The sequence below is a fragment of the Gymnoscopelus microlampas genome, assembly GCF_963454915.1.
Source record: "Gymnoscopelus microlampas genome assembly, chromosome: 18".
In the NCBI taxonomy this organism is placed as follows: domain Eukaryota; kingdom Metazoa; phylum Chordata; class Actinopteri; order Myctophiformes; family Myctophidae; genus Gymnoscopelus; species Gymnoscopelus microlampas.
Window position 1 is genome coordinate 25,601,051 of NC_139955.1, and position 16,700 is coordinate 25,617,750.

General features: G+C 44.3%; 1 protein-coding gene across 3 annotated transcripts; it reads right to left on the bottom strand.

Moving 5' to 3' along the window:
- Positions 1–636: 636 nt before the first annotated feature.
- LOC311033900 (palmitoyltransferase ZDHHC5-B-like) lies at positions 637–16,670 on the bottom strand. Of its 3 annotated transcripts, none has more exons than XR_014599562.1 (12): positions 16,417–16,561; positions 12,574–14,127; positions 12,128–12,249; positions 11,651–11,808; positions 10,538–10,710; positions 8,695–8,797; positions 8,406–8,497; positions 7,982–8,114; positions 7,429–7,537; positions 6,856–6,962; positions 4,786–5,834; positions 637–2,250 (listed from the first exon to the last, which is right to left on the bottom strand). XR_014599562.1 is itself a non-coding variant. In XM_084041609.1 (12 exons), the coding sequence occupies exons 2-12, from the start codon at positions 12,720–12,722 to the stop codon at positions 2,145–2,147; spliced, it is 2,190 nt and encodes a 729-aa protein (XP_083897735.1). In that variant the 5' UTR covers positions 12,723–14,127; positions 16,546–16,670; the 3' UTR covers positions 637–2,144. The 3 variants fall into 3 exon arrangements, 2 of the variants coding, with proteins under 2 accessions (XP_083897735.1, XP_083897734.1); XM_084041609.1 differs by having other exon boundaries at positions 4,897–5,834; positions 16,546–16,670; XM_084041608.1 differs by having other exon boundaries at positions 4,897–5,834.
- Positions 16,671–16,700: the final 30 nt, after the last annotated feature.

Genomic DNA, 16,700 nt, shown 5'->3' on the forward strand with positions numbered 1-16,700 from the left:
TATTCATTACAGATACTTATGAAACTCGTTCCATTCGTCACAGCCCACAGTAGCAGTATTTATTCTCACATACAGTATACTTGTTATACTCGCATCATTTCAATTGTTCATTGGCCACCTTCTTTGGCCAGAGTGTGAAGAAAGTAACACAGGTTCTTGTCACATCACCTCTGTATGACAGCTGCTTGTGCCAATAACGCTGATGATGCTTCATTTGTTATTACCACACGCACATGATCCAGGTGTGCCATCGACAAGGTTTTTCTCACAGGTATGCACGTCAGAGATGCATTCAGCACAACAAAATCACATGCACACCAAGGACATAGCCGGTAGGAGAGGTTGGGGTTGCGAAACGTGGTAACGCAACCAGTTGGGATGAATGATGTGTGCTTCAAGCGTACTCTCCAAAACTGAAAGACATGCTACATTCAGCTAGCTTGGACATTCTAAAACTAAATACCTTCTGGGCTTTGATGAAAAAAGAAAAAAACTGCACAATATTGACAGATACGCACGCACGCACTCACACACATCACTGCCTATATATTCTTCTTTTTCTAAACCTGGTTGTGGGCAAAAAGTGAGCTGTACCTTTGGAGGATCTTTTTTTTTTAAGTAAATAAATCAACAGGGTAAGCCAACAGGGAAACAGAAATATTCAAATCTGGTTTTGTTTCTCAGAAATAATGTAAAAACAAATAAAAACAGTAGAAAACAATAAAAATGTGCTTGCTTCACTATGAATGGTCTCAAGGCAAAAACCAATCAGTCAACCAAACAGTCCCCAATTGCAAACCAGTCCCTACAGCACTTAAAATATTGATTGAGGTGGTCTGATTACGCCTCCCATACGCCCATACCTCTTTTACCCTTAATGAAAAACAAAAATAAATTGAAATTTATAATCTGATGACTTTACATGGGTGTAGTTACTAGTGACTGGTTTGGAATTGTGTCCAGAACAACAAAGGTTTTCCTGTCTGCTGAAATAAATAAGCCCTTCCCTCCCTGCCCCCATTTGGCTGGCCATCCTTTAAAGGTTCTTCTAGCTTCTTGATTGACAGACAAAAACATTGCAGGAAAAAAAGAAAAACACCAAAAGGACAATCAAGTTAAAGCTACAAACATAGGATTTGCATAATGTATCTAGAATAAAAATTACAAGCATACATTCCACAAAGAAGCTTGTGCTGCACTTATGATTCTGAATTTCTTTGTGGCTTTCAATTGTTTTCCATCTCAGCTGTCCGCCAAAGATCATCCTTCTCTTTTGGATGATAAGAATTCCATCCAGAGTCCTTGATCGGCTGATGCAGCCGTCAATTTTAAAAACAGGCAACTGATTCAAACTTGCTTTTCGTGAATAATTGCACGCAATATATCAGCGATAGTTACCTTCAACACCTCACTGTTCGACCCAATAATTTCTAATATTCTTTATACATTTATATAAAACAATATTTAAAAAAAATATTTATAAAAACTAAAATGATAATGTGTTTATGGGTGCTCACAGGTTGTCTCCTTCGACCAAGAGCTGGACTCCCAGCTCCAAGTGATTCAATCTGGGGAGTAGTGTGTGAGGCGGTGGAGGAATTCAGTTAAGAGTTCCTATTGGTCACCGGTCCAACATCTCTCACTCTTAAGTTCCACAACCATAGTGAGAAAAAGCCACTCCTTTTAGGGTTTGAGTTACCATTGTAGACTTATCGTGCGCTAATGTACCAAAAGGGAAAACAGCGAATCGCTGCACAGCCATTTGTCTTCTATGGACATTTTTGTACCCTAAGCCGTGATGCCACTAGTCACATCAGTATATGGCTCACAGAGTGGCTTTTCTGAGAGAATATCCTCTTGTGGAAACACAGAATGATGTGGTGCCTTGTTCGACTTCAATTAACTGTTTGTTCGAATAAGAAAAGGTTGGCAGAGAAGAATGGCCAGTGGCATTACAAAGATAACAAACTTAAGTACCAGACCAGTCCTATTCTGTCAGTCTCCTGTGCTGACAATTAGGACAGAGAGTGAGAAACAGTTTTTGTTGCAAGGTTGTGAATATGAATCCAGCTCAACTGAGAGAATAAAAAGTTGTCCAGTGGAATTATCCTCCCCATGATAGGCTTTGGAGGCGTGTCCGTCACTCAAACTGATATCTCATAGGTGGTCCCGCCGACGCCCGTCACTTTCTTCACCCCGCCACCTGGTTTGGATACACTGTGATTGGCCAAGCCTGGGCGAGCGGTGGATCTGATTGGACATTCATGAGGGAAGGAGGGATGGGGGTCAAGGATGGAGACAGGGTAGAAGGGATGGTGGAGGTTAGTGTTTCTAGTTTCTACTTCTATAAACATACAACAGACATTCCTTTTTCCTCCCTTGTTTTTAAAGGCATTAGAATAACATCTTTAAGGCCCATTTATACTTGCCATACGTACATACTCAGCGTATGTATGGAGCAATACTGGAGGAAACATTAGGGGGCACACAGTACACAGAAAAGAAAGAAAGAAAGGTAGAAGGGCCTCAGGAGTTAACCACAGCGCTACTTTAGCGTTGCCAGATAAAAAATGCATGTGAAGTTTGCAGACATGGTAGCTAAATCTGTCCTTGACATTTCTTTCTCTCCACGTAAATGTATATTAAAGAGAGAGAATTAAAGTATATTTCTATATTTTACATACATTTTACATAATATACATATGATATACATGTATACTTTCTTTGGGGGGAAAAGGTATGCATTTCTTTCAGCGGCTATCTTAGTTACAACCAGATTGAGCCAACAGTAAAGTTTAGTTTTTTAGTCATATTTATTCAATTCTGGGAAATGATGAAATGGCTCTGGGCTGCTACGGGGGTAGTGCTAATAGTTTTGCATGTTATGTTGGAGACATTCTGTCCGTGAAAAATATCTACAGTATATATTTTGTCCAGTAGATATCTTAGTTACAAAAAGATTAAGCAAAGTTTTGTTTTCTTCAATGAGTGCTACTTATTCAGTTTTGGGAAAACAAATCTATTTAGCTCTTTAGCTCAGTGGTTGTATTAGGCCGCGGACCCTCATCTGAAAAGAGTTTGTGCCAGGAACCCCCAGAAGAGATTTTTTTTTTTATTAACCTAAAATTATTCCAAAATATTGAGTAGTACATACATGGTACAAGGTCAAAATGTTCAAACATGTTGTACATGTTTGAATATGCCAAAGTATCAAATAGGGTTAAAGTGGTTAAACCGATTATGATGCTTTGCTGGGGACCGCCTGGAACCCCCTCAAGGACCCATGGGGGTCCCCGGACTGCACTTTGAGAACCACAGCGTTAGCTCAAGTTGGATGGCACAGAGCCTCTGGGCTGTTGAATCACCCAGCCCTCTAGTGGATTAAATGATTGAACCTCAATATAGACAAAGTATGGAGCCGAGTATGTGTTACTATAAATACACTTGTGCTCGGAATGTAGTGGCACATACGAATCCGTTCTGAAAGGGAGTATAAATGGGCCATTAGCGGTACAAAAGGTTACGTAATAAGATGGCAGAGCCTTACTCAGTGTTATGAGTACATTACACTGAGGAAGCTCTGCCGTAATGCGTCCGTATGAAGCCTGTGCTTACCTAAATAAAAAGTACCTCAAGGATGTATTAGTGAGTGCTGGTGATTTTTGTTTATAAGAGTTCTTCTGAGCAGTGGAACCAGAAAAGAGACTACTTGCTGAGACTTGACTTGTGCTTGCATTCTTTAAAGTTATAAGATGGGACAAAACAGGGAAGAGGACGTGACTACAGAGCAGCACAGTAGACAGACTTTTAAGAACCAAAACATGCACCCGCACTTTTAACACCTACCTATACGCGGACATATAATGCGCTGTTTTCACAACAGCCATTTTAATGGATAAACACAGCTGATAATAACATTGTGTGTATGAGATTCATTTAGGCGTCTGTGTACCAGCATGCTACAGAAGATGTCCATGCTGGCAAAAAGCATCACCTAAATGAAACATACCCACAATGAATGGGCCTCATGCAGGAAGCAATACAAATGTCTTCATATCATTTTATCAATGATTTATTTTCTTTTTTTGTAAATTTGTGTGATTCTCATTTTTGCTTTTCTCTTTCTCAAGAGAAAAGGTTATTGAGATGAGAATCAGTCCACACATTGTTTGTCCAATCCTAGAAAACATACGTTTAATGAGAAACATAGAATAAAATGTATATATGTTTAATTTAGAGCAATCATAAAGATGACATTATTTTCTTAAATTCTTTCTTTCATTTAGAGTAGCCAATTATATTTTGATCCCTTTTCTATTCAATTTAGTCATCATGCCAAATAATTCCTTCCACTAATGTTGTACCCTACTGGCACATCTGCCAGTGAGGAGCCACCACCGGGCGGACGTAGAGCCTTCGTCCTACTCCTCCCGCTCAACATTCCCCAATGACAGGAGCCGCCCCAGCCCGTAGGATTACATGCAGTGACAAATATCACCCACCCCGTCCGCCGGCTTCTCTCCCCTGAACACAGACAAATTGTGATCATATAGACGCTTGCCCGAGCCAGATGCACAGCGGTGGATTCGAAACCCCTAGAGTCCGAGGTGGTGGGCACTGGACAGGTACTTTATTTCGGCTGCGTTTACCCATCAAAATGGCTGCTGTGAAAAGGGTCTATAGAACAGGCTAAATGCAGTGCAGTGGACATACAAACATAAAATCACATGCTCAAAAGCAGCAAAGACTGACTGAAAATCACAGAGGACGAAAAGGAAGACTCACACAGATCAGGGAGGAAGAGCAGGGCTGACACAGACCAGGGAAGAAGAGGATTAGGTAGGAAGAGAAGGAAGAGTAGAAGGCTGTCGGATCTGGCAACAGAGCTCTACTCACTGTGGAGCCTGTGTCCCTCCTCCGGCTACTCCCCCCGCTGTTGTGGCACCTCCTCCCGCAGGCCGAGGCTTGTGCTGCGGCCCGGCCTCCCCAGTGTAAGACTGGGACTTGCCCAGGGAGGGGCCGCGAGGTGGAGGCGAGATGGGAGGCTCCAGTGAGCGAGCCCGCGGGGAGGAGGAAGGGTTCTGAGAGGAGGCACGGGGAGGTCGGGAGGAGGAGGAGGGTGGGGGGTCCTGGTTGTGCTGGAGCAAGTGCTGGGTCTCGGGAGGGGATGGGCTGACCGCACGCAGGTAGGCCCTATGGGGAGAGGAGAAAGAGGCGGAGCCCTGGAACAGCTGCCCCTCCCTCTGCTGGGCGAGCTGAGCAGAGAGGAAGGGCGACGTGTAGCCCTGCAGTGGGGCGCCGGCGGCCGCCACCTCAGAGTGGGTCGCCGCAGCGACCCCGGTCGCCAGGGGAAACAGGGGGCGGGGCTTCTGCGGCGACAGCTCATGGGCGGCCGACTCAAACTCGGGGCTCTCGGATGGCGTCAGCAGGCTGTCATAGGACAGGCTGCCGTTCCTAGTCTGGTTGGCTAGGCTCTTGTAGCTGGTGTCTGTGGTGCCCTCTGATTGGAGCGTGGCGAGCGCATGTTGCGCTGTTTGCGCCGAACGCAGGCTGGAGGAGCGGGAGCCGCCGGTGGACAGGACCAGGGAGGATGGGTAGGAGGTGTAGGAGCGACCAGCCAGGGAGTAGCCTGACATGCCCCCCGTGACCCCCACCGCCGTCCCGCTGTGGCCTCCGGGGCCCTCGCCCCTCTCCCCTCCACCCCTGCGTGCACCTCCACCTCCACCCACCACCGTGACCCCATCCAAGCTGCTGGGCTCCGAGCGGTAGCTGGGCTGGCGGCTTGACTGGAGAATAGAGGGAGATGGAGAGTCAAGACTCTCCCCACGGATCATCTGAGGAGAGGAGAGGAAAGGAGAGGAGAGGAGAGGGGGTTAGAAGAGACCAGGTAAGTGAAAGCGTATGGGGGGATTAAAGGAGACAACAAAGATAACAGGCAGGAGGTGAAGAGAGGAGGGAGAAAGAATGAAATAGTCATGTTACTGAGTAACAGATAACATGCTCTGGTGATGTTCTAGCAAAAACAAAAAACAAATTTCAAAAGATTCTACAGATTCTACCAAACGGGGAGAAGATAGAAAAAGAGAAAGAGGAACTGGATGCTGGACCAGTGCTTTTTTTATCACACTACTGGATTTGTAAACAAACCAAGTGGCTTGCACAAGCACTACAACTGGATACCATAGACTGTGTATGAACACATATGAATATGAAGGACACACATATACTATACATACTGTACAAACTATACATTCCAGGTAATGCAGTTTCAAGGGGGAGGAAGGATAGGTCCAAACACACAGAGGGACAGTCAAAATGGACACACCAAGATGATACTACTGTAGCTGAGACTTACTGATCAACTGATGGTCACTGAATGTTCAGTTCAAAGTACAGGTAAAGAAAAACAAAAAAAGAGGGGCAGGGTATTAACCACCAAAAGGAAAGCAGAGGGGAGGCAGAACTACATTCAAACCAGTCAGTGGTATAATATCTAGGTACTGTAACTGGGTCTCCACCAGTGGTGTGTACAGCCAGCGTGCCAGATTTATAGTGCAAGTTACATCATGCCATAGGTTGTTGGACAGGCTCTTTGTCTCTCTCGCTCTTCTTGTGCTTTTGTTGAGCAGGGCTGTATTTAACCACATCCCGTTTAATTTTACAATAGAAAAACAAGCTTGTACATATTGCAATTGTTTTGTTTTTAGATTTCATGGAAGCGCTATTTGTCCCATGGTCCAGGCTCTAATGGTGATAAGGGACATATTTTACTTTAGGCAACTTATTCTGAAGGAGTTTGAAGTATGAATAGCCTACTTTTACCTTAAATCCTCACTTGTATGCGTGTACATGTACCTTGTTAGGGTGTGTTAGGGCAGTGTGGTTCCTCCCTGGGCTGCCGAAGCCCGGCCGATATTTGTACATGGAAGGAGTGGGCGGAGCTTCCGTCAACAAACTGCTCTCTGCGGAGGAAAGCAAACGGAAACGATGATTGAAGGTAGTGCTGGGCGATACATTGTGAACCTTGATTTGAGCAGTAATTTATTAATGCTAAATATGGAAACTGTATTTTATTTTCTAAACTACTTCCAAGATTTCCTTTTGAAGTTTAATTTCTTTGTGTGAAAGATTGATAGGGCAGACACTCGACCCTTGCTACATAACGCCCTGGACTACTTTGGGGTATTTGTGTGTGTTAATTACAAAGAAAACAGTTATCTGTTGGCATACAAGCTAAAACAATTGGAAATAGCACAAACAATTTGAAATGTCAGGTGAAAAACTGTGTGTGTGTGTGTGTGTGTGTGTGTGTGTGTGTGTGTGTGTGTGTGTGTGTGTGTGTGTGTGTGTGTGTGTGTGTGTGTCCAAAACTGTGTCAGCGCACAGCGAGTCAGGGTATCTGGGTTAGTGTGCATGTGTCTGTCTCACCCTCTGTGTCAGCGCGTGGCAAGCCAGGGTAGCGGAGCTCCGGTTTGGGAGGAGGCGGTGGCTCCGCATCTGCTGACTGGCTCTCAATCTGGTCCAGGCTGCTCTTGGACTAGCAGGGAGAAGACACAAAGAAAGGCCACACACATACAAAACAAAACATTAAGGCCTAATATGTTGTAGCTGGTGTTGTGCTGACTTTGTGGATGAGGAGAGATCATACAGTAAGTATTTAGAAAATTCCAAAACGACTCAAAACTCCAAAACAATATACAATATACATCATAGTGTAAGATATCATTTCCATAAGAATATTGTTTTCTGGAGTCAGATCAAAGCAATGAATTTGACAAGTCTATTCCTGGCAACACATGAATCAAACTGCAAGCTTACTTTATATTACTGACATCGAAATGACACGCTCGATTTTTCGATTCATCAGAATAATTGCTCAGAAATGTATAATTGCAGCCATATGAGATTGTACCCTCCTAAGTGGTGGTCAATGGGAAAACATACAATACCAATAGTATGGTAAGAGGCTAAGAGTCCTTACTCTGGTGCTGTGTCGGTCATTCTGGATGCCATTGTCCAAGACCTTGGCCTCTAACTGGGCTTCAGTGAGGGGGGGCCTTAGGAATGGAGGCTGTACTTCCACTGTCTGAGGGCCCCGCCATCGACCCACGTACCTGGGAAAGGGACACACAAAATGTTTATCTATAGTAAATTACAAAAAACACAGAAGCAAAACAACAGTGTAAATATATCTTCACATGGAAGCCTTACATATTCCATTTATATTTATACAAGAAGAGGGAGAGATGAATAACAGAGGGGAGAATGGAAAAAGAGGAGAAAGAGAAGGAAAAAGAGGAGAAAGAGAAGTGGGGAGAGAGAGAGAGGCAATGGAAAAAGCAATGGTGGAGAGTAACAATGGAAAAGGAGGGGTGGAAAGAGTTGTGGTTGAAGGATGGACTGACCTGGGGGCCAGGGAACTACAGAGCACATGCGAGATATTCCTCGTGCAGCCGTTGGTGAAGGGGTTAACACCGCCCCGAAACTTCCCTGTCACCTAGTAGGAGAGAGAGGGAGGGAGGGAACGCACGCACTGTTAATGTATTGGTAGATTACCTTTCATAAATGTCCAGACACTTATTCAATGTCAATTTACGTTAAGACGTAAACCACAAGGCAATGTACTATAATTGAATCACATATATTAATCAATGGAGTTGCCAACTTGATGGCTATGGACACAGCTCCATGTACCTGTTCATTTGTGGTCCTCCCGCGGGCCACCAACACCATGTGAAAACCAGTCAGTCCAGCTACTGGGACAAAGAAGAGACCAGCCACACACATAACAGCCATACTGGGAGAAACTGGTCAAGGATGTGGATGTGATATATACAGTAATAATACAATATTACAAAACAAGCGGCATGTTAAGGGAGAAACGTGGCTCTACAACCCCAACAGAGTTTCACTTATGATTTGAATGGCTTGTTTTAATGACTTGGCTTTTAGAAATAAACAAAAGGCTTCACACTGAATCTATGGCTGATAAAGAGACAACTAGAAAATCACAAGGTAACAGAAAATATTTCCAGAAAGACAGACGAATGATTAACTTTGTTTGGATGCTGTTCACCTTGTAGGCCAACTGATTACAGATCTCAGAGAAAGCGCTGGAATGTCGGCAGAGCAGTGGCAACAGTGAGGTTTCTTTTGTTTGATTTCAACACAGATTTGTTGTTCACAATGTTGTATTATCAGGGTAAAAATCCGATACTGTGTCATCTCGTATTTTAATGCATCAGAGATGCAGGATGCGTGGTTCACCAGGTGGGTGGAGATATTAAGAAGGGGTAGGGATTATTAAAATCAGTCCCTATGTGACGCATGACAGTGTGACTAGTGGCAAATCAAAACGTTTTTTTTTTCCTGTAATTTTACCGAGCTGACTAACAACAATAGTGTGTGTGTGTGTGTGTGTGTGTGTGTGCGCGCACGCCTGTGTGAGACTGTCCTGGGCATAACTCGGGCGCTGTCCGACTGATTGGCATGTGTCCCCCAGATGACCCGGAGGTGTGCCGAGTGAGATCAGACCAAAGTTTTCATGTCTGTCTGTGGATCTGTGGAGGACGCAACGAGTCTGTGTTTGGGGGGGGGGGGGGTGTAGGCATCGGCTGAGTACACGTAGAGGACACAATTATAAACCGTGGTTTGTAAGACTTGTATGAATGTTGCATTGAAGACAAGCAACACTACAAATATGTCTATGACTAAAAAATGTTATCGATGAATGTATAAATTTAAAGACAGCCATGACTCCCTCTGCAGCTCATGTGAAGTTGAGATAGTTACAGCAAGAATGTTAACTGTAAACCACTATTCTATGACCATTGCCCTGTATACAATGCAACCGTATTTGAGCCTCACTGTCAAAGATTGGGAGCTAAGAAGTACTTGCTTGCAAAGAAGCATGCACTCAAATTAGTGGACGTTTTATGAGGAGTGGTTGGTCTATGTCAATACCAATAATGGCAGAAAGTTTATCAGGGCAATTGCCCTATACGGATGGCAAAGACTACAAAGCATTGGATACAGGTTGCAATGCATCTTGCCACCAGTAAGAGAATGATATCTCCCCCTCTCTATCTCTTTCTCACACACACACAAACCTGAGAGCACTTAGGTGAAACATGTACAAAATTGTTTATACTAATATTTGTAATGTAGCAATTATCTTCATTATTATACTGTATATTAGAATTGTATATATTCAATATTTATACAGGCTATGAATAGTCATTAAAACATCACAAAATCGGCACACGTTCTGTTTTACACAGAAGTATTAGGGTATTTATAAACTAATCAGATCAAATTAGGCAAAAAGATATATAGTGATATCAAGGCCCAACAACACTATCCCAGGGTAATAGTGTGACCAGAAAAACATTCAGTATGTGGGTTCCATATTTAAAAAGCAGAATACTGATATCTACACCATCATTGCAGCATATGCAGTTGTGCACACATGTTCTTTAAAGTGTGTGACGTAAGCATAACCATGGCTATGCATACATCTCCCCCGGGTGAAGGATACGTGACAGCGGCATGTGGTGTGTCCAGCTGCTGTCGGTGATGCAGGACGTAGACCAGGCCGAAGCCAAACACGTCCACGATGTGGGTGGTGAGAGACAGCAGGAACAGGAAGAAGTAGCGGTAGTTCCTTCGGCCAATGCAGTTGTTCACCCAGGGACAGTGATGGTCAAAGTCCTGACGGGGAGGGGGATGTGTGGCAGACTCATGACAGAGGCTCATAACATAAGATGAACAGCTTGCACAAGCCTAATTACACATTTCCCTCCACTTTATGGGATTTTTGTACATGAAGAATCCCTGAGCCACATGAACGAACACTAAACATTTGCTATGCATTTCCAGGACATGATTCAGTTTCAGATACTTTGAAGTGGAGGCCACTGACTGTGTCCCATGAGGGCCAAGCACAACACTACACCAGGTGATCCCAGTGATGAGGACACCTTCACACAGAGAGGGAGGAGCTAATTAGGCCCTGTTTAGACTTCAGACTGGCAGCCCAAATCCAGCCAAAATCGGATTTCAGAATCAGAATCAGAATCTGCTTGCATAAAAACAACTCTAATCTGGATTGGTCACAAATCAGATTTGGGCAGGTAGTTTGAACAGGGCCTTGGTGAAACCACCTGGTGTGGGCGTTCCACCTGGTGTGCGCGACCGGGTGCAGGAAACCTGCACCCGGCCCCTCTCTGCCCTCCATGGAACATGATTATGGTCATGTGTTAACGTACATACCACTGCTGGTCAACGCTTGGATTGAGATAGCGGATTTCTTTTGCCTGGAAAAGAACTACAGCCGAAAGAGTCTACTGTATGTACTTCCCATGGAAGCTCTTTTTCCGACCAATCATGACATAGTTTTCATGTCCTGGGAATGTAAACAGATCTGCATAGCATTAACGTAACTTCCTTCAGGGCTTTATGAGTGATACTTCCTGTACTTCCGCTTAGACACTTTTCAACAGCAGTTCTTGTCCAGCCTACACGACAAATGTAACAGCACAAGACAGTAATAGGCCCATGATATTCTGTGTGTGTGTGTGTGTGTGTGTGTGTGTGTGTGTGTGTGTGTGTGTGTGTGTGTGTGTGTGTGTGTGTGTGTGTGTTTGTTTACCTCCACACAGTTGTCACAGACAGAGCAGTGAGAGCAGCGTGGTGGCCGGTAGAAACGGCATGTCGAACACCACTTCATGCGCACCTGGATGCCTTTGATCTCCACTGTCTTGTACAGCGGAGCACGGAAATCATCCTCTTTATCCTCGTCCTCCTCCGCTAAAATACGCACAAACATGGTGGTCAGCCAGCAGCCCTGAAAACTCCACATACTATATTTGTCAAGTATAATCAATGTTCATTAAGTGTCAGTAAATATTGCTCTTTTTGGGTTCATTTTCCATCTCCAGTACTCTTTCCCATGAATAACATTCTGGCATAAAATTAATTTCAGACTGGGGTTTTGAAATGAAATGTACCCTTACCCTATAGTACAGACACTAGTACAGTTCACCCTAAGCTGTGTGTGTGTGTGTGTGTGTGTGTGTGTGTGTGTGTGTGTGTGTGTGTGTGTGTGTGTGTGTGTGTGTGTACGTACCTCTAGGGAAGACTCCAGGATCCATAAAAGTGGCCATGCAGAAGTTGGAAAGGGTGAAAAGGAAGATCACAGCAATATATATAGGAATGACAGAGGAAAAGTACTCTGTTAACCATGGGCACCTGAAGAAACAGACGGAATGCAGAGAGAGAGAGAGAGACAGAGAGAGAGTGTAAGAAAATATTCCACATTTAACAAGCTGCACATAAGATGACAGGATCAGGTATCACAGGAATGACAAAAAAAAGGGCATGGAAATATATTATCATATCATTAAACAAACACTGCTAGGTACACATTTGATTGCTATACTAATAGTGAGAAATGTGTGTGTTTGCTTTACGTGTGTGTGTGTGTGTGTGTGTGTGTGTGTGTGTGTGTGTGTGTGTGTGTGTGTGTGTGTGTGTGTGTGTGTGTGTGTGTGTAAAAGAAAGAGACACACTTACGTGAAGCAGAAGAACAGTGAAGTGGAGCCAACCAGGAAGGTGGTGGCCGCGGAGACAGGGACGTAGCGGCTGGGGCGAAACGGTCGGGGAGGAGCGGAGGCAGGGCCCCCTACTCCTCCCCCAACCCCCCCACTACTGAAGCCCGGCATCAGAGAGAGGTGGGAAAAGGCGGTGAAGACAGAGGGATGGAGAGTGGTCTGTCTACCTACTGTAAAGGGAGCTTGAGGGGTCAAAGTGGTGACCACAGTACTGTCTGACTCGGAGGCGGGGCCATGACTAAAAACCGAAAAAAGTAACTATTACCATGCAAAGCAGCAACGGAAGGGAGATGTCAATGAAGGCTTGCCAAGCTTCAGCGTATCCTGCCAGTTGCTGTCACGAATAGAATCACTCCAGAACAGATATGATTCTTAATAACGCAATCTATGTTTCTGCTTGCATCTGTATAGATTGTTCCACATGTGTATTTCATGCACACAGTTTCAACAGAAGCTCATGTTATTAAAACTGTACAACAGCAATATGATACAAAAATAGGTGGGCTATTCATAAATATTTCCATATGGCTTCAATGTAACTATTTGGTGCAAATTATGTATAAATATATTCTAAGCTGCTCCCTGGCACCAGTACAGTCAAAACTTGTGTGCGTAAACACAAGAGGTGCAGACACTGGCACACAAATGCTTTCAGAGCAATCTAGGCTTCTTCCTACACCTGAAACTCTATATTTGCATTGATGCTATTCATCCTTTAATGCTGTGCTTAAGTACTGATTACCCCTCTCAGAGCATTTTCTTTTAATACAGACATATAGATATATATTTTAAAAAAGACAATCAGAAAATGAAGAGGTAGTGGAAGGACAGCCAGCAGGTGTAGAACAGAAGCACTGCGGGAGAAGAGGCAGAGGAACTGAGCAGCACAGCTACTGATGACTTCTGCTCTTGTCTGAGAGGGTTTGTGTAGGCACTGAGTGGGTGGGTGCGGTAGGGACAGTTCCAGCAATTAAAAATAAAGTCAGCAGGAAAAAGTTAAATGCACACAAAACAAAATCTACTTCAAAAACCAATGGCTAAAGCTGATAAGCAAAACAAATAAAAGTCCATTTGAATAGTTTGCAAAAAATAAGTTTAAAACAAAAATGTTGCTAAAGAATGACATAAATCGCTGCCATGCAGCTGCAGGCTGGAAATAAATTGGGTCAATTGGCTGAGCAGATCTCCCTCGGATCTTCTGAGACCTCTGTCATCAGTCTTTGTGTCAATGCTGGAGCAGAATCAACTCATTCCAAACAGAACCCCTGTGAGCATCGCCAAGCCATCGCCACACTTGGCCAGACCAGGGTGTAGAAGAAGCCCCGCCCACCTCCAAATTCTCTGCAGACACACCTCCCTTCCCATGGTTCCTTTTGAATGAAATCGCACGCAGCTACAGTAGGTTGTGATGTAGTCGGAAACACATCAGTTTTTTCTTTTTCTCTGCCTCCTTCTCTGTAGTGTATACCCGCTCCGTCTACTTTCAACCACCACTGATGTAAACAGATTAGCGTCCCTGTAACAAGAGAGATAGAATCAAAATTAGACACCAGCAAAAGCATTACAACTCCCAAGTCCTACATTACCACTGAACAGAACATAAACATATAATGTATACACAACATGACAATGTAAGGTAATGCCAGTGATTCATTCGTTTTAACTTCAAAAGAGGCTGCATGCAAGGGCTGTGTGTAGGGAGTGGCAGGCTGTTTGTCGAAACTTCACCACTTTCTTTTCACAGTTCCACTTTTTTTTTCACAATACCCTTGCTGACTAACAATGACCAGGTTCAAAGGCAGACAAATCTCACTTTGCTGTGTCCTCTTCCTGATTGCGCACTATCGTGCACAGAGCTGTCACACAACCTACCATTCATAAACATCACCTGTCTGTCACCACCAGAATGCCCTGAGGTGGCTCAACTGAAAACAGCCATAACAAACATCTGAATATACCACAAAGAAATGTATCCTTCATTAGAGATATTATTTATTAGGCTATCTCAACAGTTCTACTTCTATCCATTAGCGACACCGTCTCTGTGTGAGCACACCGAAAACAGATCCGGACTGATAGTGGAATCTGATAGTTAGGACACACCCATCCTTTCAACAATCACCAGCACAGGCACAACATCACTGTGACCCATTGAACAATCACCAGCACAGGCACAACATCACTGTGACCCATTGAACAATCACCAGCACTGGCAACACACAGGCACAACGTTACAGTGTGACCCATTCAACACTCAACAGCACTGGCGTGGCAACACAGGCACAACATCACTGTGGTCCGACCAATCCAATTCAGTGATCAACGGCAACAAAGGCACAGTTCTGTCACCCATTCAACGATCAACAGCATTGACAAGTGACAACACAGGCACGTCATTAACCATTCATTCAACACTCAACAGCACAGGCACAACGTCCTTGTGACCATTCAATGATCAACAGGTCAAGGACCACAATGTAAATAAGTCTTGACTTTATTGTTTTTATCCTTGATGTTTGTTTTCATATGCATGCCTGTGCCCTGCTATGCATGTTTTTTTTAACGGAATGTCAAATCTAATCAAACCAAACTAAGCAGCACTGACACAGGCATTTCACTGTGACCTCACCTCACTGGCACTAGTGGTGTGGCAACGCAGGCACAACATCAGTGTGACTAATTCAACAATCAACAGTACTGACAACACAGGCAATATGGTGCTGACCATTCAACAATCAACAGTACTGACAACACAGGCAATATGGTACTGACCACTCAACAATCAACAGTACTGACAACACAGGCAACATGGTACTGACCACTCAAAAGCAATGACAACACAGGCAATATGGTATTGACCATTCAACACTCAACAGCAATGACAACACACAGGCATAACCACACACTATGATCAATTCAACAGCACTATCGTGGCAACTTAGGCACCATTCAACAGCCCTGGCATCACAGGCAGACGTCACTGTGACCCATTCAACAGTCATGGCATCACTGTGACCCATTCAACAGCCCTGGCAGCATCACAGGCAGACGTCACTGTGACCCATTCAACAGCCCTGGCATCACAGGTACGTCACTCTGTGACCCATTGAACACTCAACAGCACCGTGGCGACAACACACTGAACACAGGCACGTCACTGTGATCCAGCCACAGTGTTGACACACAACTAATCATCTCGTCTGCCTCCACAACAAATCCCACCCCCTCCTCCACGACAATAACTGATGTTAATCCTCAAATCTCCACGTCGAACCTTGCCTACTATACTGTCATGTCGCTGCAACAATCTATAGCTCGCCAATAACAGAGCCCCTCAAACAAGTTTAAATCCCAGTTCTGAGCAATAACGTGACAGTGACCATAGGTGGCTATGCAGAGTTCAATGTGAATTCGGCACTATGCGTTGGCTATCAGTTTGCATTGATGTTATTAACGTTTAAATGACAAGTAATGCTTCCAAGTGATAAGCCAAAGCATTACCAGGCCAGGGCACTGCGAACAGCCAGCCAGGGCAGCCACTACAGTCAGCTAGCGTAGCGAGCACCAACATGCTAACAAGATGATTTGCCTCATAAAACTGACTGCTTAACGTTACGTACTGTAGCTAAAGTTTTTAACTGGCTACAGTTACGCATTAGAATGACACTATGACTAAAAGGAAAGCCCCTGCAGTTGGGATATAGCGATATAACCCAGTAACGGTCAGGCTCCTCAAAGTTATTTCACGACACTGGCTGTTCAGTGAAGAACCCCCACAGCTCAACTGTTAGTTAGCCAACGTTACCTGGCTGGTAGCGTTGAAGTTTTGCTTTCACGAACCCCGGGTCTTTCTTTCCCCCAACGTTTAATGTAAAAAAAAACAGCGGTACATAATAAATATCACAATGAGCGACTGGCAATAAATGTCGTGTACCTAATATTCAGCAGCATACGGGTCCTCCTCTTTATGGGTTAAGGGTGTGTGTCATTTGGAGTTGAGTTCTCTGCTCTCTTGCTAGCTTGCTAGGCCGACAGAGGAATCCCGGAACTGGTCCGTCCATTCCTTCTCAGGTGGAGTGATCAGCCAAT

What these genes read in the sequence shown, in the direction of transcription:
- LOC311033900 (XM_084041609.1), bottom strand. Translation starts at nt 12,722, where the DNA reads ATGCCGGGCTTCAGTAGTGGGGGGGTTGGGGGAGGAGTAGGGGGCCCT. An exon ending in TCACTGTTCTTCTGCTTCAC is followed by an intron (nt 12,250 to 12,573) that starts GTAAGTGTGTCT and finishes CTGTTTCTTCAG; the next exon opens with GTGCCCATGGTTAACAGAGT. An exon ending in GGAGGACCACAAATGAACAG is followed by an intron (nt 8,498 to 8,694) that starts GTACATGGAGCT and finishes CTCTCCTACTAG; the next exon opens with GTGACAGGGAAGTTTCGGGG.